At 47.4% G+C, this 21,035-nt stretch overlaps 1 protein-coding gene across 3 annotated transcripts in view; it reads left to right on the top strand.

Moving 5' to 3' along the window:
- The window catches only part of LOC144146163 (scoloptoxin SSD14-like), a 104,126-nt gene that overhangs the window by 81,222 nt on the left and 1,869 nt on the right, over positions 1-21,035 (top strand). For all 3 annotated transcript variants that reach the window (XM_077678128.1, XM_077678130.1, XM_077678129.1), the window contains exons 4-12: positions 728-850; positions 3,150-3,247; positions 5,039-5,237; positions 7,425-7,588; positions 9,621-9,825; positions 13,237-13,312; positions 15,453-15,646; positions 16,883-17,120; positions 19,193-19,306. In XM_077678128.1, the coding sequence (XP_077534254.1) occupies positions 728-850; positions 3,150-3,247; positions 5,039-5,237; positions 7,425-7,588; positions 9,621-9,825; positions 13,237-13,312; positions 15,453-15,646; positions 16,883-17,120; positions 19,193-19,306 (1,411 nt within the window). The remainder of the gene's footprint in view (positions 1-727; positions 851-3,149; positions 3,248-5,038; positions 5,238-7,424; positions 7,589-9,620; positions 9,826-13,236; positions 13,313-15,452; positions 15,647-16,882; positions 17,121-19,192; positions 19,307-21,035) is intronic.

Raw genomic sequence — 21,035 nt, 5'->3', positions numbered from 1 at the left:
GCAGCTTGTGGACGTGGTTTCGTGCAGAGGTCAGTAAGGAGACGTCATAGATGTGTACATGAATTGTGCTTCGCAACTTTTGCTGAAACCGTGATTTTAAGAAGACACTAAGTAGCAGCCTTTAAACAGTAGGAAGCACACTGGCACACAAATCATGGTGATAAGCCTTGCTTCAGTTTGGATGGTAGCCAACAGCCTGTATGTGTGCGTAGGTGCGTGCGCATGTGCGTGCGTGCGTGCGTATCTGCGTGTTTGCGTGTTTATGTGTGTGCGTGCATGGCAGTCGACTGAAAATGTCACGTATTGGTCATACGACTAACTGTGCACGTAAATTGTTGATGCTGACCGATTGAAATACAATATTCTACAGTGTAGCCAAGTCGCAGCACCACACAGGCTCAATCGGCGTGCTGGGGGTCTTTCGGCGATATTTCGATTTACTTTACGAAGGGCGCTTCGGCGCCAGGAAAGGAATGAAAAGGATATGGAATGGAGAAACATCAGCTATAATTATTTTTAAAACAAACAGCGAATATTTCATTGTCCAACAACGGCCGGAAACGCATGTGCAGCCCTATTGTTGTGCAACCTAGCTATGGCCGATAAAGCTGTTAATGTCCTCATGCACACATATTAGCCGCGAGTTTGTAGATTTCATGCCGCAATTGAGCAATAAATGGTAGAGGCACTGTTTCACCCAGTAAATGTTCGAAACATTATGTTTCAGACGTGTCTTTCGAAAAGGCGGCAAGACCGTGGACGCGGCCATTGCAACCCTCCTGTGCATGGGAGTCGTGATCCCTCACTCAATGGGAATGGGCGGTGGCTTCATTGCGACCGTTTACTCCAAGTAAGTAACCCATTGTTGTTCAGTCTGACTTTTTTAACAGCCAACCCGTTATGATCACGTCAACAACGAACTTGCGTGACCATCGTCTCAAAAACGTCGGTAACCACAGTAGACAGGTTTAGCACTCTGTATGATCCGTGTTGTACGTGCGTACCATGTTGACCGGCGCACCTCTGGGCACTTGTGCATTCGTCGCGGTGGGTGGATTAGTTCATCGGGCCGGCCCTCGCCATGCCCGGGCATTCGTCACGGCAGGGGGTGTCCCCCTGGCCCTTTCCGCGCGCGCAGGCGCAGTCAGGTCCCGGTCAACACGGTTAATACGGAACGGACGGATCATATGAAGTGCTAAAACTCACTAGTAACAAAAAGATCGGTTTAACACCCTTGTCGGGTGAAGCTTCCACTGAGGCATCAAAAAATCCCCGTTTTTTGCCGGTTTAACTCCGTCTTGTGTGTTCTATGTTGGGGCAGAGTTGGTCCACTGTGGTATGCTGGGAGTCGAAGCGATCGCTTCTTCAGGCTAGCTCGACGAGGAGACGGAAGTTTGCCTGGGCGTCATCTCAGTGTTACATTTATTCCAACATAGTGTTACCTTTATTCGTTGTTAATATTGTCTGAAAGCGAATACGACTCGAAGGTGAATGTTTGCGACAAATAAAATAACGTGTGCGTGCATGTCTGATACCGCAATCGTTGATCAGGGACGAGCGAACGTAGCATCGGTTTAGACGAGAATAATGCGTCTTACCGAAAGCTATGACGAAAGACGTAAACCCGGATACACGACCAAATTAAAAAAAAAATCCGCAACTTGTTCGGCTTCTTCGTTTCTGCTGCAACCACTTCCTTAGATATTATTATGTACAAACTAACTGCAGGAAGGAAAAAAAGAAAACAGGGAATACCACTGGGGCTTGTTTAGCTGATGCGAGGTATATAAGTAATGAATCAATTGTAGACGCTGCAGCCTAATAATATCAGCAGTAAATTATTTCAACACCTTGATATTGCGCCTAGGCGTATTTGACCAAGCGAATGAATCACTGGACCGCAGAATTCAGTAAAATGGAGGCGTGACGCTTAGCAAAACGTTCAACCGATGCCGCAGTAAGCGTTACAATACCGCGACGGAAAAGTAACGAAACGTTCTACTAAAACTCGCGTCGCGGTGGCGACGTACCGGACTGCACAAATTTAGCGTTGCGCGCTGTTACAAGTTAAACTAACAGATGGCGCGACACTGCTACGCTGAGTCGACGCCGCCGGCAGTACCCGAGTGCATCGAAGCGACTAAAAACCGGTCTATCCATAACGAGAATGCAAATCAAAAGAGTGCCCCTGTCGTCCTTTGCGCTGTGGTTGCGCTGTACGCTAGACTTTTGCAGGTAAAGTGAAAGGCCGCGTAGCACATTCACATTGTATAATAACCACCATCTCAGGTCCCGTGCGGCACCAAGACTGACGCACAGGTACTCGCAGGTAAAGGAAGTGTCGGCGGGCAAGTGGTCTTGTGGTATGCACCGAGTCGCCGCGATGGTTCACTGGGTACGACCTGCTGACCACACCGCTGTCTCACTCGCATCCTCACTTCATAAAATGGCGCGAGGAATGAAATGCGTTATTTCAATTGCTAGTTTCTTGGCAATCAAAGCATCTTTCGCCGCCGAATAAACGCTGAGGGGGCTTCGGGGTAGCTGAACTTTCGTCTGAGCCCAACTTGCTATTGGCCTCCAGTGTCCCTTGAAGTGTATTCGCGCCTCTTATTCTGCTTTGCATTTACCATGCTTCCCTGCTGTTCCAAGATTTTTTCACCACATCCCAGCATTAGAGATCGGGCCTCCGCAATCTGTTCAACTCTCCAACTCTGCTACCATTAGGGAGTAGTGGCCAGCGAGTGTCACCACGGGAAAAATAAAACATCTTATTGGAGTTATTTTACTGTAGACGCTTCATAGCTGGGCTCTATACAAACTTGCGGCCGAATTTCCCAGTATGAGTATTTTGGTTTGTTGAATGGCTTGCATAACGTTGCTGTGAGGGGTTTGTGTTGTCCTGTAAAGCAGAAGAAATAACACAGCCCTTTCTATTTAAAGATGTACTTCGCATGTAAGAGGTAGGCACCCTTTCACGGCTAACTATTATTGCTGTCCAGCTGCTTGATGTTACCCTTTTCTTCCCAGTTCACTGGTCCCGAGATCTCACGTCCCTTTAGATTCATGTTTCTATTTATCGATGCGCTTTTGCACCGGTTATCTTCCACATGAGAAGAGGGACAGAACATTTCTACAATTTCTTACAGGAAGAAGCTGGAAGCCGGGGTGCTCATCGCCAGAGAAGTCGCACCAGCTGGAGCTTCGAGGGACATGTACGTGAAGGACAAGAAGATGAGTATTCGTGGTACGTAAGGTTTTCTCGTTGCCCGATGCGTAGAGTGTGACTGCCTCAACCAGTTATTTAGAGAAAGAACAATTAATGACTTGGTAAACCATTGTGCGCTCTGTGTGCATGCCTCATTAAAACAAGGTCGGTAGTCCTTGACATTATCTGCATGCAGATTCCCCCTTAACGTTTACCCTGTTGCGTGAAGGGCGTAATGTATTCGCCTCTGTGCACCCACTAATGTGCTTCCTGAGTTCCCTTTAATAACCCGCTACGGGTATGCACACATTTTTACTTTCCTGATTTTAATATTGTACAAAAAAATTGCGCCGAAATTCAACGACCTGTTGCTTTGATTGAAGGACAGCTTACTGCGCCGCCGAGCCAAAGCTTTCGAAGCTTTCCATAGCATGTGGAGACCCATGTTATTTTCACATTGTATTGCCTTGTGTGGGTAATTCCCTGCGTTGAGCATTGGGTCAGCATGTGGAGCTCGCGAGTTTCCTGTGAGTATCGTGGCTTGCGAAGGGAACAGTTTCAACTGCCATTCCGGGTGTATCTCGAGAGATTGGTTCAATAACAACCATTACAAACACAAGGCACGCTGAAAGGCCCGCACGCCGGGTCACCACTGTTGTGCAGGCACACGATTACGTGGGTGCTTTCGTAAAGGCATGTTCGTAATAATCAGTGCTTCTCATATTCAGGACAATCGCAGTATAGTTCGGAAATGAGCCTTGACCTAATGGAAGGCCATTGGCAGGCTTCACAGTGCGAACCACATTTTACAGCTACAGTTAAAATAGTATTGTTGTCAGAAGCGGTAGTTCACGTCTGTGCATATGCATTTGCGCGCAGCAGGCTCTTAAGATTTTAACAGGACATCTATAGGGGCTAGTTGGGCCGTATAGTTGTAGTGGAAAACGCTTACGCTTTGACCAGTGACAATAACGATTAGAGACGGGTGTTTTAGTCTCTAGTCCTTGTTGCTACTGTTAAAGTATAAGCGCTTTCTATACAGGTTAAATTTTCATAGGCTGGTGCTGCCGCTCATCGACGGATTACAGAAATAAAGTAGAAGAACGGCACGCAGCTCCTTGTACACTGATGAAATACCCTCCGTTTTCCAACCGCGACGGTATAGACGGTGGACACGCGCGCAGCAACTTTGGTAATTTAAATAATTTCTGAGGAAAATTGAGCTATATACACCGAAAAATGAAAAGAAGCCGGTATTACTGGGCTAACATCTCTGGATACAGGGGATTTGGCGCTAGAGGTAAAGAAAACGAAGATTAACAAACACGCTTTCCATGTGTGTACGTCTGCAGGCAGACCCCTAGTTTTGTTTACTTTTTTCAACAACACGACAAGGCGCATGAGGTGGCTGCCAAAGATAACTGAAACAAATTGAAATCCGTATAATTGAATTTTTCAGCATAAGCAAGAGACACCAGACAAGGCGTATGCTACTACGGGAAGCCTTCCCTTGGTATTATATGTGTGACGAGAAGGCATATCGGAAATATAGGCAACGGTATTTGAACGGCCTGAAAGTAAGTTACTGCGTGCAAGTAGAGAGGAACAAATTGCGCCTTCCTGTTACATCAAACGTTCTTCTCACTCTCTTACTTTGTCGTTGTTTCGTGATCAATAAAAGAACCAACTGGCACACGTTTCCTACGCGTAAACCGATCTTGCACGCTGTTTCCATTGACTCTAAGGCTATATAATTCTAAAGAACCGCAAAAAATTTGTAAACCAAAAAATAATGCTGTACAGAGAGTTCCCTTGGTATCCCTCATGCAGGTGGCATGGCCATTGCTGTTCCGGGAGAGCTGCGAGGGTACGCGGAGCTTCACCGGTCATTGAACGGCTCGCTGCCTTGGAAGGAACTCTTCGAGGACGCAATCCGAGTTGCCAGGCATGGCTTCCCCATGGGAGCGCACCTTGCCAACGCCTTGCGGGAAGGCCGGAAGATCAAGGGCCCACTTGCGGACAATATCAGGTAAGGCACCTGTACAGAAATCATGCATAAAAATTTTCCGTGAGCGTTAGGTTCACGAGGCAAATTGGTGCCCTTAACGTGGAAACGCCTGGCAGATATCATTGAGATAAGTTGAAGGCCGTGCCCGTTGTAATACGTGCTTGAATTATCAGCTGCCCATGATTACTTCTGCCAGTAACTCAATGGAGCGTTTGAGAGAAAAAGAGGTGCAAAAAGAGAGAGGTACACTTATTTAATGCTTCATCTGCAAGCCAAGTAGCAGTCCCTGTATTACCTGGGGTCACCCATGTGGCTTCACTTTTAGTTTTTCTCTTGTCTCGCGGTTACATATCCATCTACGTTGCTGTAAAGGATTTTATTTATTTATTTATTTATTTATTTATTTATTTATTTATTTATTTATTTATTTATTTATTTATTTATTTATTTATTTATAGTTCAGGCCCATTCTCCGGCTTGGGCAATTCTTTGAATTACGGCTGATGGTAGCTTATGGCAGAAATGTGCTACGTGTAAGGCCTAATATAGGTACTCTAAGCTTTCCGGAAGCAGATAAAAGTGCTTTTAACTTAAAATTTTCGTCTGTATTTATTGAACACTTCATATTTATTTTTATGAGGACATGTAAGTGTATTTTGCCCTAGCAGGGCTTCATGTCCCTTGGGGGTAGCATCAACTATGATCTCAATCACCGAAAATAATTCTGAACCTAGCCAGGAAGAAAACGCAGTTCTCACTCTGTTGCTCAGGGCCCAAATCCCTGTCGTGAATCTGGTTATCGCTGACCGGTACCTCATTGCTTAATATTGTAGGGTGACGTCGATGGTGTTAAAGGGGCCCTGCAGCGCTTTTGATAAACGCTTTTTGTTTGTTTTTTTATATCCCACTGCGAAGGCTCCGGTTCGTGCTTGTACATAATCGAACTCGTAATTTGCTCGTCGTAGTGAATACTCTTTTTAGTCTCTACTTCGCTTATGTTTCGATGTGCTTTTAATGGGCCTATAATATGTGCTGTTCAAGTGATGCTACTGCTGCAACTGAAACGAAGCAGTTAATACTGGTAATAGTGCTTGTGTGCTCACAGATAAGCACAAAACCGTGTCCGTGCTTTGAAGCAGGTGGACAATAGAAAAAAAACATATCATGAGAGAGTTTCTCTCTTATCTCATGTGGGCAGAACATTCAATGTCAGCCACGAGCATCTTAGACCACCTAATCTGATAACTGGGTGTACCCATAAACCACATTTTTGTGAGTGTTCACTTTGTAACAATTTCCAAATAAAGTTTTACACAGGCCCTTGAAACCTTGCAGTCGTGCCGGAAGGTAGGCCCGGTCGGCGGGTTACGTTGCTAAGGTCTCGGGTATGCAGGTATCCTTTAGAAGTTGTTCCTGGGTCTGCTTCCTTCGACGAACCATTGCGAAATGTGACAAATGGCTCTACCGATGTTTTTAAAAATCTAATCCGCACAAAAGTAGACCAGAAAACAGGTAAAAATATTTTCGAGCATGACCATGCTACCAATGTTGCAAGGCTGCAGCAGAAGGTCGGGTGCAAAAGCACTTATAAATGTGACTATCTTCCCACGTGCGTACAATCTGACCTGACGTGTTGAGGAACATCTCGAGACACTGACACTGGCGTCCTGTGTCTGGCAAGGCTGGCCATTGCTTTTTTGTCTTGAATCTAAGGATTTTGTACGTGCAAGCTCAATATAGCTGAGGGTAACATGCAGTTGCAAAAGGGCCCAAACGTACTGAGACTGCCGCAGACAAGACGAAATGTCGTGATGTGGCAATCGGCGACGGCTATTTACCGTGGTTGACAATTAGCTCAGAACTATAGTAAGAAATACCAAATTGGCCTGAAGGTCCAGCCTTCATTCAGCAGTTAAAGGTGCGACTTAGGAGCAGCTCCTCTGCTACCAAAATTGCTAAGGGTGTTTTTTTCTACGTGTCTTGTACGTAAGGAGGCTGTTTGCACCTAAAGGGAGAAGATTCAAAATGAGAACTTTAGTGGTAAGGGGTGCGAGAAGTTATGGAGCTAACGAATGAATGGCAAGTTTACTCTGTATGTTGGAGGCCGTGGTACTTTTTGCTTCCTCTCTTTTACCACATTTTCTCGCCATGTCGGTTTTTTGCTTCTTCCAAGCGCCGGAATGATGTAGTCAAAATTCTTGGCTCCAGGCGCGTGTTCTCAGATCCCGAGACAGGGGAGTTGCTGCAGGAGGGAGAAATGGTGAAACAGGAGGATCTGGCGAGGACCTTGGAGGCTGTGGCCACATACGGGCCGGACTACTTCTACCACGGAGATTTTGCCCAGAGCATTATCAACGAAATCCAGGAGAATGGCAAGTGCGCACCTTCGGGCACATTCTTCTACAAATCTTGGGGAGAAAACAGCCACCTCACGCTGCTAATTGTTAAGAGTTCTAATGGAGAGTACATTAAAGAATGGCTCTTTCTCTAGAATTCGGTGCAGGAGCCTAGCAGGCTTTGTGTTTAAAGCACGTAAGTCTCTACTGTAGGAGAAAATACGCTTGGTTCTGCATCCCGGCAGGTGCGACAGAGAATCTGATTATGTGCGAGTAAGAGAGTGTGAACGCTGCGTCGGCGGGATAATTTGAAAGCCCACAACCACCGGACATCTGCGCTGACGGATGCCCCAAATACTGCGTCTGATTGCACTAACACAGGGTAAACGTGGGCGGAAGTCACGAAAAAGTATTTTGTTCTGCAGCGAACAAAATTCGGGTCATGATATTTGTGCTGATAAGGATGTTATTAAATTCATGTGAGTGGTGGATGTTTGGGTAAGGGCACAAAATAAACGCCAACTGTACGCGAGAATGAAGCAGACTACTTCTGCAAGCAAAACACGATTTCGTTTAAAAAGCAAAATTATATCCAACGGCAACCATTCTTTCATTGTTGCTGTCATTGTTTTTTACGAAGTTCACAGCTTCTTAAATCCGTATTCCTCTGTCAAATGGGCCTTTACGGCTGAGGTATATGACTGAGAAAAGATTTTAATTCTCAAAGCAGCCCCTAATATCAAATGAAGCTGAAGCAACTTGTACAACCTCCCCTGAAAATATGGTCGGTACCTCTGAGTTGTACAATGCACCGTCGTCATGTGAACCTCGGGCCCTCGTAATCAATTTCACGTATGCGTGAAATGGTGGCGTCGGTGATAAGTTTCACTGACCGGAAAAGCTAGTGTTTTGCAATTCTTTGGATATTTTATCTAAATTCGTTATCCATAAAATTGACTTAAACTAACATTATGTAAAGTAATATTTTCAAGAACACCAGTCACTTTTTTTGTCTGCGTCTCGCTGTGCGTTCCAAAGAAAAGAGTTCACTGCCCTTTTTAGTTTTTTGTTGAGGTAGGGCAAAAGAATGCCGTGTGCTGGTTAAATGCATTGGCTCATTACTTTGCTGTCCAAGTCTCGGTCAATGGCTACATTGTTTATGTGATCATGACAGCTTTGTACTGGAGAGAAGGTAAGCATGACAACTTTGCACTGGAGAACCTTAAGGTATGTTGGCGAGCCATGTGGAGTCGTCTTGCGCGAGTGCTTTTTCGTAGTCGAGAATTTGTCTTGCCACCTTCCTAGCATCTTTGTCATTCTCGCATCTCTAACGGCTGCTGTTATCCTACCTATGAAAGGCCGCAACAAATAAGCAGACTTTGAAGTAGAATGACGAGTCCTTCTCTACCTTGCAGAGCCAACCCATTAGTTTTGTTCGCTGAAGAGACAGTAATGCATAAGCCACTCCAATTCAGGAGAAGAGGACGTGCGTGTTTGTGTGTTTATGGGTACTGTTATCACCTATCAGAATATTCGTCATTCCTGCAACCACTGGAAACCAGGAATTTTATATGCGAACGCATCTCATTCACTCGCGTTGTATTTGCATCCATCCGGCGTTGTCGGCGTCCACCCCTCCCCCATTCTCCTCGCCGCGCCAGCTGCGCTCTCCGCCGCTCACCCCCTCTCCTCTCCGATAGCGAACACTCTGTCGCGAGGGGCATTGGATTGGATTCGATTGGATTGGCTTGGCTTGGCTTGGATTCGATTGGATTTGGATTGGATTAGATTAAAGTGGATTGTGTTGGATTTTGTTGCGTCATAGCCGCGGCAGGCGCACTGGCGCCGGCGCGTCCCCTCACCGTTATGCGCGCTATAAAACGCCGTGCCTGCGCCGCGGTGCCGGCGCTCCATCGTTCGAGCGTCGTTCCTCCGCTGTCCAACGCTGCAACGTGAACCCCCTATGCGTCGCATCTACACAGGGGTTCCCGCGAGGGGAGGTGGGAGAATTTTTTGAATTTTTTTCATGTGTTTTCCACCCTTCCCTGGTCCCTGCTATTTCCTGTAGGTGGCATGATCACCCTTGATGACCTGGCCAACTACAAGGTGGAGTGGGCGCCACCGGTTCGTTCCCGCTTCAAGGGTGGCCTTACACTTTACTCGGCCCCGCCACCGGGGAGCGGAGCTGTGCTGGCCTTTATCCTGGGAATTATGGATCAGTTTCGCTCCTCCGGACGGGCCGCCTTGCCGGATGATGTGCTCACTTTGCACAGGTGAGGCTATCCTGCAGTCGTAATCACGTTGCATGTAGCAGGAGAAAGAAATGGATGCGGCTTAGCTCAGCTGACCTTGGATATGCAAAGCAAAAGCTTGGCTTAGTGGGGTTGAGTCTTGGTTTCGCTTGGTTAAACCTTTGATTTAGCTGTATTGCAGACCGCGGCTCAAAGCCGTTCGGTCCCGTGCAATGCGTGAAGAAGGAGTTCCTGCGAACGCGGCGTTCATTCAGGGTGAACGCGCCGTTCCTCTTCGCAGAGCGCGAGGCAAGTCATGTAGCCCGAGACGACGAAATGGTGCATGCATGGGAGGCTGCGGGAGGGGGGGGGGTGGTCTGCTGCCGCCGCTCATATGAGCAGAACGACCCAAAACGAGGCCTTGCGCGCAGCGCCGCAAGCGGGCCCGCTGAATCACGCGATGCGCTTCGCGGGGTGTGTCGTTGGGGGTGTGTCTCTGGTCAACTTGCGCATCCTCCGAAAAACCTCTGGATGAAAGTAGTAAAGCTTTGCTCTAAAAGGTGCGTCTTATGTTTGTTCAACGCGGTAAAATATCGCTCACGTGAGAGCGCAGTTTTCCTCCACTGATTAGAGCGCAACGCACGGAGTGACGGAGCGGCTGCGGTGACCGACGAAACTTGAGCGTGTCGGCAGCCACCTCGCACGGTCGGTATGATGGGTGCTATGTATGTTCTCTTTTCTCCCGAAGTAGCAGTTTCTGCCAATTTCACGGCGTCACGTCAGGCTGTGTGGCTTGGGGTTAAAGAAGTACATCAAAAGGTAAAGGGTGACGATCCGAAGGGACGACCACTACCGGCATGTTTCCTTCAAAATTTCAATTTTTATTTCAGAAATACAATGATGTGTCATTATATTGCAGGAAAGGGAGCCGTGGACTCGGTTATGCGGTGTGGCTCTCCTACATTGAGTGTGCGTTAGGCCGGCCGGAACTTGGAGAGCGGCGTAGACATGCGAAAGCCCAGGCGCTCAGCCGTGTTCGAACTGTGTCGCGTGAAACTGCTGACGCAGCCGGGAAAGCACCGCTGATGATGATGATAGGCAGCCGTTCATGATGAGGATAGTGGCTCTGATATTGAGTGAAGCTACCGCCATTACAGGGCTCCCCCCTAGCGCGGAGCGCGTTAAAAGAAAAAGGGAAGTTACTAAACGTGAAAGGGCTATGGACGCCGGTACGAAACAAACTATGTACACGTAAGGTATGTCCGCATTCAAGTTACTACAGTAAGCAGCCCTGGTCAGTCCGGTGGGCACGTCCGGGACATAGATTGCCGTCAGGTGGCCTAGCCTGGGAGTGGCGCTGAAGTCGCAGGCAGCAACGGGCGTCCGGCGGCGCGTAAGTTGTCAGGAACGGCCAGAGGCACAAGAGATGTCCCATGCAGCTTGAGTGCGCTGTGTGGTCCGCAAAGCAAGCCAAGGAAGCGGGAAAACACTGCGTACGAGTGTTGGATGGCTCTGTCGCGTAGGCAGCTTTCTTGTTGCGGCAGAGCATGACCACTTGTGCGGCGTAAGTGGCGTAGTCGCCGCCGTGTTCGTCTAAGGATGGGCGACTGATGGGCCATTGACCGTCGTAGTGGCTTGAAGTGACGCTGCTTATATTGGGTCAAGGTAAGCGAGTCACATAGAGGAGTGGTGAATGCGCTCCGAACTAGAACAAATTGTTGTCAATAGGGACGAACGAAAAGCCGCCTCCAGAGAGCTTGTGACGTCCATACTGTCGTGGAAGGTTTGGGTTGACGTGGAGCAACCATTCGGGCGCCACGTACACGGTGTTTGTGCGGTCGTTTGTAGCTGTGATGGGTCGTACCAGAAGACGTGGCGTCGTTTGGCGAATGACCTGGCGAGAGTGCATGAGGTGTGTAGGAGCGAGAAGGACGAATGGGGTATTCCAGGTTCTGCTCACTGGTGCCGTCAGATCTTCGTGCGTCACAAGTTTTGGGACGTCTACTGTTGCTCGCTCAGGGTTGGCTAGCCCACATGGTTCGCGGTTGTCGGGCAGGTCACGCGGGGAACGGTAGCTGTGTCCAGAATGTTGCGGCGGCTGAGAGCATCGTGCCTTGAAGAGTCACAGTGTTGCTGTTGCTTCACTAATGCGGGAGCTGCAATGTCGTAACGGCCGATGGTGGGTGCGTCCATGTGCATCTCATGCGTGGTTGACACTACCTGCCCTGTAGTCTGGCACTGAGGGGGCAGCGTTGCGGTGGAGAGGTGATGGGGTGGTGTCGCCTCGATATTGCGTGGCTCACCGGTGCCTTCTCGTGGGGTGGTAGAAGGGGGCGAGGAGGCCGATGGTCTGAGGACGTCCGTGATGTCGTCCGCTGCCAGCCCCGTCGGTGAAGGTGTGGCTGACGCACTGGAGGTGGAGTCTACGATGGCGTCACTCGTGGCAGGAAACGACGCCGATTGTGCAGAAGGTACAATGTGCGGCGGCGAAGCGTGGGCGGACCGCGCGAGTACCTTATCTGCTGCAGGCCGAAAGCAGCCGTCCCCGAAGCCATAGTGCGCGAGCAGGGCAGTGCCAAGGTGATCGTAGGGTGTTGCTCTGGTGGGCGGTGGTAGGGCGAGAACGCAGCGCAGCTCGAGGGGAAGCGTCTTCCAGAGGATGGAGTGCTTCAGTGGCTGAGTGGTGGCGTAGTTCAGCGAGACGGTGGCCTCAAGCTTGAAAAACCAACCTCTGAGGGGGCGTGCGTCGAACACCGGTATCGGCGGGACCCCGCACGTCAGCATGTCGGTGTGTCGCTGGCCGGGTATCACGCTGGCCGGGTCACCTCTTGTAGGAAAGGGAGCCGTGGACTCAATTATGCGATGTGGGTCTCCTATATTGAGAGTGCGTTAGACCAGCCGGAACTGGGAGAGCGGCGTAGACATGCGACCGCCAGGCACTCAGCCGTGTTCGAACTGTGTCGCGTGGAACTGCTGACGCAGCCGGGCAAGCAACTCTGATGATGATGGTAGACAGCCGTTCATGATGAGGATAGTGGCTCTGATATTAAATGAAGCTACCGCCATTACAACATAAGGTAACTAAATATAGGTTTGGGCGACTGGATACATCATACCTGAACGTTCAATGCGCAAACTATACGAAGACGAAGGAAGAAGACGAGACAATGCTCAACTTGCAACAAACTTTATTAGGAAGAAACGCGTTTTTACTTACACCAAATCATCACGTCACATTACACTATCTTCCGCAGTACTTTTCCACAAAGTGCTTTCTTGCACAAAGTGTACTTTTAAAAACAAAGTGATCCTCTGGAATGACTGAACAGTCTGAACACGTTCCCCAGACAAGATTCCCTGTGTACCAAACAGTTAGGACTTCCATCATACTCCGTCCCAAATATGCTGATGCATATTTGCGAGACATTCTTGTTCTTGTGCATGTTCTTGCAGGTTTGCGGAAGCGTGCAAATTTGCGTACGCCAAAAGGGCACTGCTTGGAGGGGCCAAATCCATAGAGTGCGACGAGGTAGGTACACTCATATAGTCCCACTGTTGGCGTAGAATCAAGCTTGGGAATTTGTGTGCTTCGTAAAACAGTCGTCTCCTATTGGGTAAAATGTGTCACCAGCCAGAAACCATGCATGCTTCCCGAACTGGTGCTTATGACGAAAACAGCAGCCTTTGTTACCCTACGAATGCATTTCCATGTACGTGCAACAAACATCTACACAGCGAACCTACAGTATAGTTGGAATGTTTTCGCTCTTCACCTATAAAAATAAATGTGCCTGGAAACTTGTGCATGCCCAAGCTTTTGCTTCTGGTGTGGGACTGTTACTGATGGGGATGCCTGAACTTCATCTGGCACAAATAATTCTGAATGAGCACCGCGACGTTAAAAAGTATGATCGAACCTTGCAAACACCTGTACGTAGAAAATTGGCCGGAATAAAATGTTAATGCAAACGAGGAAAAACGCTGCCTAGGAAGTAAATATTTACGCAGTGGACATGGGTTTTGCTTGTTTAGCGATTCTGATAAAAAATGGAAGCTCTCGAGTACAAATCTCTTTCTCGACTTACCTGTCACGGCAAGAAGAGCAAAAAAACAGAGGAAGTTGTTATTAAATGTGCCACAGGGAATGAACAACGGCGATACTAAGGAGTGATCTAACACCCTCTTGCTCAAACGAAAGTTACAAGTGACCCGGGCACCGTGCGCTGTCTGTCACAAAGTGTGCAGTCCAATATGTGAGAGCACATCTACTCTGTTCAGAGGATTTCGCTCCTGCATCATTTTTACATTTTTAACCATGAAGGTGGTCTTCAAAACAGATTCGGTACAGGGCGTTTTCATGCGAAGCCAATTGTGCACAAACTTATTCTCAACTCACCGCTCCCGTAAAAGTCTAATGGAATAATAGCATTCTTCTCTCTTGAGGGAAGGAACCATGATGAGCCATGATATGTACAGCCTCCCAAATGTTTGATAATATAGCGAGAGCGACGACCGATCGGCATGGCAGCGCCTTACCACGGTGTTCACCGGCAAAATAGGCGAGGGTATGCGCACGCGCATAGAACTATCTGTTGTGGCCGCGTCGTCTGCTCCCCTGTTCTCCTCAGGGCAAAACACCCCCTGTTTTCCTTACCTTGCAAGGCCGTTTCACTACCACCAAAGGTAGCTAAGCAGCGTGGGGCACAAAGTCATTTCGATGCAGTGGCTGGAGGTGTGCCACTCTCAAAGAAACAGCGTAGCAGACGACTCTCATACAGCAGATGGCCCTATGCGCGTGCGCGTACTCTTGCCTTTTTCGCTGCTGAACACCGTGATAAGGCACTGACATGCCGGTCGGTCGTCGCTCCCGCTATATTATTAAAAATTTGGGAGGCTGTACACTGTTCAAGAGGTACACAAGTGTTATTCTAATTTAAGATGTACTCAGCTGGCACCGTCCCTCAGGAGAAACGGGGACATGATTTTACCCTTGATTTTTTCCTGGTGCGAATGAAGATCTGGTCATCCGGCGGTTACTGGGAGCGGGTCGTGATGATGATGTTGACTACGGAACATTTCGTTTCAATGCCGCAGCTTCGCAACTGGCACCTGTGACTGAACGATTTTTCATATTGTAAATTATGCTGAACACATGCACAAAATCTCGTCGGATTTCGTGCTGAAAATAAGTTACCTCCCTCCGTCTCCCGACCGGTGTACCTCCATTTTGCTCGTGGCGGTACTTACCGGTTAATTTTTTACACTTCACGTTCAGTTCATAGCTTTTCTGTCATTCGGTTTGAAAAGGCGGTGGTGATCACGTGAAACGTGTGTCTACAAATGGATTTACGGCTTTCACTTCGCGAGGGAAAGGTAGTTTCATAAAGGGTGAGGTTTACCCTTTCATAAATGGTGAGGTTTACAAGGGGTGTTTTACCAGAGCACTGTAGATGTTTCCCTCTCAGTTTTTCGCACTCACCTCTATCTATTTCGAAAGTCCGTGACAACCACAAAAAAAAAAAAAAACCACGGCGCTGTGGGGTTTTCACAAAAGTCCCGCCAAGAAAATCAATCGTTGAGACTAATCTGGCCATTTCGTTTGGATTTGCGGTCCAAAATGTACGTCTACAGAGAAAAAAAATAATCCTTACTTTTACATGCGTTTACAGCTAGTACGGCACCTGACATCACCGGAGCTGGCCCAACGTGCCAGGTCCTTGATCGACGACATGCAGACCTTCTCACGGCCCGAATACTACGGCTTCGTCAACGAGTCCCAAGAGCAGGATCATGGCACAGCGCACGCTACGTTCTGGGGCCCTGATGGGGACGTCATTGCTGTCTCAAGCACCGTTAACTACTAGTGCGTTTCGTATTTTGTTTTTTCGCTTCTGCGCACAGAAATCAGTGTAGTCCACGATGTTTTGACCAAACTTTGTCGAACCTGAAAGCTCAGGCAGGGTTTTCGTATACTGAATTGGCACCTGGGCTATGTGACGCCATGTTGTGTGGAAAGAATGCGTAGGGGTTCGGTACACGCACCCGTAAGGGGTACTAGCGTAGGAAAGATGAAGTCATAAACTGATGACACGCGATCAAGAAAATATGAACCAGAACACACAAAAAGTTCTATGTCTTTCCATGTAAGTCAAATTTACGCCTGGCTAATTGCAGTAACTAAGTTGAGATATGTGGCTTTCCAAATATCCCAATAGTGCGCCATTATTGGACCTCCACGAAGAGTACTTTTCAACACTACACGGGAGCCCTATATACTTGCTGATTTATTCACGTTACCCTTTTCTATATATGGTATGTGAGATTCAAACTTTTACAAACGATTTGAAAGGTACCCACGAGGATTCTTTTCCCCTCCAAAGTGTTAAGGGATAAAACAGAAGACAACCCGCTCACATCGTGTTAAGCGTATACGCTTAGAAAATCGTACGGCCGGACGATAGAACTGTTACCCAAATAATATTATAATTTTAATGCCACTGCTCGCTCTAAATTCGAGCCATAGCGCAAAGTTCTGGAAACAGGAACGATGGATGCGATTGGCATTGAGATTTTTCGTAATCCCACCAGTTTCCCATCGGTAAGGATCATCAAAATGCTGCAACATTGCGACTGAATGCTCACAGGATCATGTGTGCTGATTTTTAACCTTACCAACTGCGCCTGTTGTTATCAATAAAGATTTCATTCATTCATTCATTCATTGAACAAACACTTCATAAAATAATTAAACAAACCAATTTGAGTGCTGTAATAGGCAACAACACGCTCTTCGTTTACAAATCATGGTTTGAATACACCCGCCGCGGTGGCTCAGTGGCTAAGGCGTTGCGCTGCTGAGCACGAGGTCGCGGGTTCGATTCCCGGCCGCGGCGGCCGCTTTTCTGATGGAGGCGAAAAGCAAAAACGCCCGTGTGTTCGAGATTTCGGCGCACGTTAAAGATCCCCAGGTGGTCAAAATTAATCCGGAGCCCTCCACTACGGCGCGCCTCATCGCCTGCGTTGCGTCGGCGCGTTAAACCCTACAATCAATCAATCATGGTTTGAATACCGTTTGACGTCTCTTACATCCTCTATGCAGCTTCGGCAGTTACGTTCGAACGAAGACGGGCGTGGTGCTGAACAACCAGATGGACGACTTCTCGACGCCCGGCGCAGTCAACTTCTACGGCGTGGCGCCTTCCAGGGCGAACTTCATCGCTCCCGGAAAGCGGCCCATGTCTTCCATGGCGCCCGTGGTGGTCGTCGACAGGCTCGGCGACGTCGTGCTCGCATTGGGTGGAACCGGTGGATCGAAGATCACATCTGGTGTTGCACTGGTGCGTATGAGCAGCGACAGTTAGTCCTCGTTATAACGAACACTGATATAGCAAATTACCGGCTATAGCGAACTAAACCATACCTTTGGTTGGTAACGCTTCATTTGAATGCAACCTATTTTTTATAACAAAACTGAATCCGTGATAGCCACGCTCGATATCGAATATAACGAAGAAATATTGGCCAGTAGGCCGAGAAGCTATTCGGAAAAACTGCCGGCGTGCGAATGTGCAGAAGTACAAAGAGCCCTTGTGTTGGTGGACACTGAAAAACTTCATCCTTCTCAGAGCTGGGAATAGCCAACAGGGGAAGGTCACATCCTTTCTCAATAGAAAAAAAATCAAGAACGCAGGCTTGTTTTATCAAATGAACGCTGTTCTGTTGTAATTTAACGTTTCTTGTTGTGGTTCATTGAGCTTAAAATAAGGGTTACCTTGTTTATACTGGGTTCCAAGCTTAAACTATTTCGTGTTCGTATGAACCATTTTGTGGGAGCCTGATTACCGATTGGTTTGAGGCTATTTTTAACTTCACTGTTACAACGAATATAGTATATAACGAACTAAATTAGCGTCCCGATACTTCTTCGTTATAACGAAGTTAGACTGTCTTGTAATACAGTTTAGACATCGCATTTTTTCAAGCTCCGCCGAACAAACTCCGCCTAAGGACATGTTTTTATTTATTAGGTGAGTTGCGTGGGAAATTCATGCCGCATAGCAATGTGTGAAACGCGTACCTCACTTAAAATTTTTCGTTTTGAAAAACTTTGAGTTGTGCACGAGTAATATATAATTAACGTTACCTCGTAGGATTGGTGCCTACGGTATTATTCGGTATAAATCACAGTAGGTTATTTTTTAGTGCAGTCTACCACGGCTACTTTCGCAATCATATTTTATTAAATTTTGTGCCGCGTCCCTTCCTTAAAAGTTTGGACACCAGAGTTAATGTTCATTGTTTACTGTTCATGATGTCACCACTGGAAATGTATATCATGTATGTGCCTAGACGGTCTCACATTTTGTTAAAGGTCTCCTGTGTGGAAAAGAAATTGCAGCGTGAGTGACGATTCCGCGGCAAATTTCTTGGCTCTGTCAGAGGAAATCAAACGCTTAGAACGTAGGTTACAGGCGAAAAGTCGGGAACTGCTGCTTTGTACCGCCAGTGGTGGGCCAGAGGCTGAGGCGTTGCGCTACTGAGCCGTGACGTGGGACTCCGATCGCGGCGCCCGCTTTTCAGACGGAGACCAAAAGCCAGACCTCCTGAGTTTGGAGATTTCGGCTCCCGCTAAAGATCCCGAAATGGTTCAAATTATTTTCGAGCCTTTCACAACGGCGGGCCTCATAGCCCAGGTGTAGTTGCGGCGCGTTAAACCCCCAAAGTTTGAATTTTATGTTCTCCTTTGTGAGCGAAACCGACAAAAGTTTGGCAGTTGGGCCCCGTTTCTTGCTAAAATCTCCGCGGAGGCGGCAATCGCAATACTCCGAATACCTCCAGACGATTTTCGCCGGACACACTTCGTAAAAGGATGTTTCTGGTTCATGCTGTCAACAATAGTTGACGTCCTCCCTGCATGCCCACGAAAACTGCTCTTCCTCCATTCCCCAAAAATAGGCTACACTACAGTTACCTGGTTATGTAATTGAAGCATGGCAATGCCTGTCTCGTCACCCCCGGCAACTTATTCGAATCTTCTGAATACCCAAAAACACCCGCAGGCTTGCGCATTGTGGTGCCAAACATATTGTTGACCTTTTGCACACACAGTTGCATTGACTTAAGGATGCAGTAACCCATTGGGAATGCTTTTGGAGGCAATTGCATTCGTCTCTTTAAAGCCTTTCGCCGTCAAGTCTTTCGAGTATGAGTTAACTGTTACAAAGTCCAGAAAAAAACCCATATAAAACCCTCGGCGTGCTGTAGCTCCATTCATAAGGCACGTCTTTGGTTGGTAATTTGGCTGGTTATTTAATCAGAGGTTTAGTGCCCCAACACTGCTTCAATTCGTAATGCCGGGTCAGTAACGTACTTTCATATGGTCTTGCTTTCCCCTGCGCTCCCCCTGCAGGTGACTATGCGAACGCTGTGGATGGGAAACACCATCAAGGACGCCATCGACTATCCAAGGCTGCACCACCAGCTCATCCCCAACCACCTGATGGTGGAATCGTACTTCCCTAAGGTACTCCCACCCCTCTTTATGTCTTCGAGATTTTGTGAAAAACCAAAATGGAATGCCATGCCGTCATCCCCACACGGACTGCAGATTTTTTTCGTTTCTTTATCTTGGCTTGTGACGATGCACGTTTTTTATGCGTCTCCTAAAGAACGCTGAAGCGAGTTATAAATATTGCTAATAAACCTTACTGCATGCAAGTTTAGAGTGGGTACGCCATTTCATGTTTCTTTTGGCCCACTGGGTATTTTAAAAAAAAAAAAAAGGGCATTCAGAAGTTCATCAAACACCCTCCTCGTTTATTTATCAACGTCGGCAATGAGGACACAGTGCCAAGTCTACAGGGAATATCTATCAAGTGGCGACCATATTTAAGTTCAGAGCACTTTAAAACCTCACCTTGTCGTCCTAGCTCCTCCGTGGTCACGCTATTTAGCCTTTGCAGTCACGCGGCGTAACGCACCCAAACAGAGCCCCACGGCGTCACGCACCTATACAGAGGCTCCCAAACAAAATCCGATTGTCCCTCGATCCAGCCTTCCGGGAAAAAGTTAAGAGGATACTTAAACAATAGGTTTATATAGGCAGAATCGTTCGAAACTCCTGAAACCGCTTCCAAAAGTCATGCGTGTCTTCATTATTTAGCGCAAGAAAATATGCAGGTAGATTTGAGACAAAATATATGTACTTAACCGGCAATCCTCGCGTTCATTTAGTTAGGAGGGCTGGTTGGGTTGGTTTTTACCATAGTTAGCGAAAAAAAGTGGCCGCGGCAAAAAACAAAAAACAAAAAAAAAACGGCGCGTTCAAAATAGCACGGAAAGGCTATTACTGGAAACATGAAAACAAGCACACAAAAAAACTCACGCTCGTGCCGTTTCAGGCAGAACAAGAAACAAAAGATAACGAAAAGGATGCAGGCTGTCTCAGGAGAAGGCGAGCGAGCACTGCGAAGGCGGGAAAATTGAATTGCATAGAACAAACCTCTGTTCAAATCAACAGATGAGGATTGAGACAGAGAGGGGAAGAGCGTGAGGGGTGGTACCAAAGAGCGAAGAACGGCGCCACAGCCCCCCTGGCGAATCATTGCTCTGCACTTACGACAGCTTCCACATTGAGTGGAACTGCTTAAATTTTTTTCTTTTACCGGCACGGGCATACTTGTCGTCATAAATAAAAACCGGATTATCTGAGAAGGCATTATTGAAAAACACGCAAATTTGTAGCGTGTAATGGGAATAGGGGAAGGCGACAAAGCGTATTTTAAATGTTCATGAATTTAAGAATGAGATCCCTGCCACAGTTGCCTGACATATAAGGTCGACGACCATTCTGTAAAAAAATTCTTTGCATTGTGCGACACTGTGAGGTGATAGTTGCAAACATGGTATAACATGGTTTTGGTCTCTACAAAGCGAAATGTAGGCTGTATTTTTAATATATATTACCTCCGTGTGAATAAGCAAGAAGATGGCATAACAATGATGGATATCTAAACCCTAAATATTTCGATGACATACGGAATTGTGAGACTTCACTGCGGTAGTGCGTAAGGCTGCCGGCATATGCACAATGTGCAGCCAGTTTTTATGAGTATTCGTGGTACACGAAGGCTCAGTACTTCTATTCAAAAGTGAGATGAAGGCCCCAATGTAATATTCTACACAACGCAGACATTACTGGCAGTTCAACAAGCTCCCTTAAGTGTGCCTTTCAAAGCGATGAATGACAAAGT

This window comes from Haemaphysalis longicornis, unplaced genomic scaffold, assembly GCF_048455015.1.
Source record: "Haemaphysalis longicornis isolate Haplotype H1 unplaced genomic scaffold, Haemaphysalis longicornis Haplotype H1 scaffold_7, whole genome shotgun sequence".
Classification (NCBI taxonomy): domain Eukaryota; kingdom Metazoa; phylum Arthropoda; class Arachnida; order Ixodida; family Ixodidae; genus Haemaphysalis; species Haemaphysalis longicornis.
The sequence above is the reverse complement of the archived record's forward strand: the minus strand, read 5'-3'. Positions and strand labels throughout refer to the sequence as shown.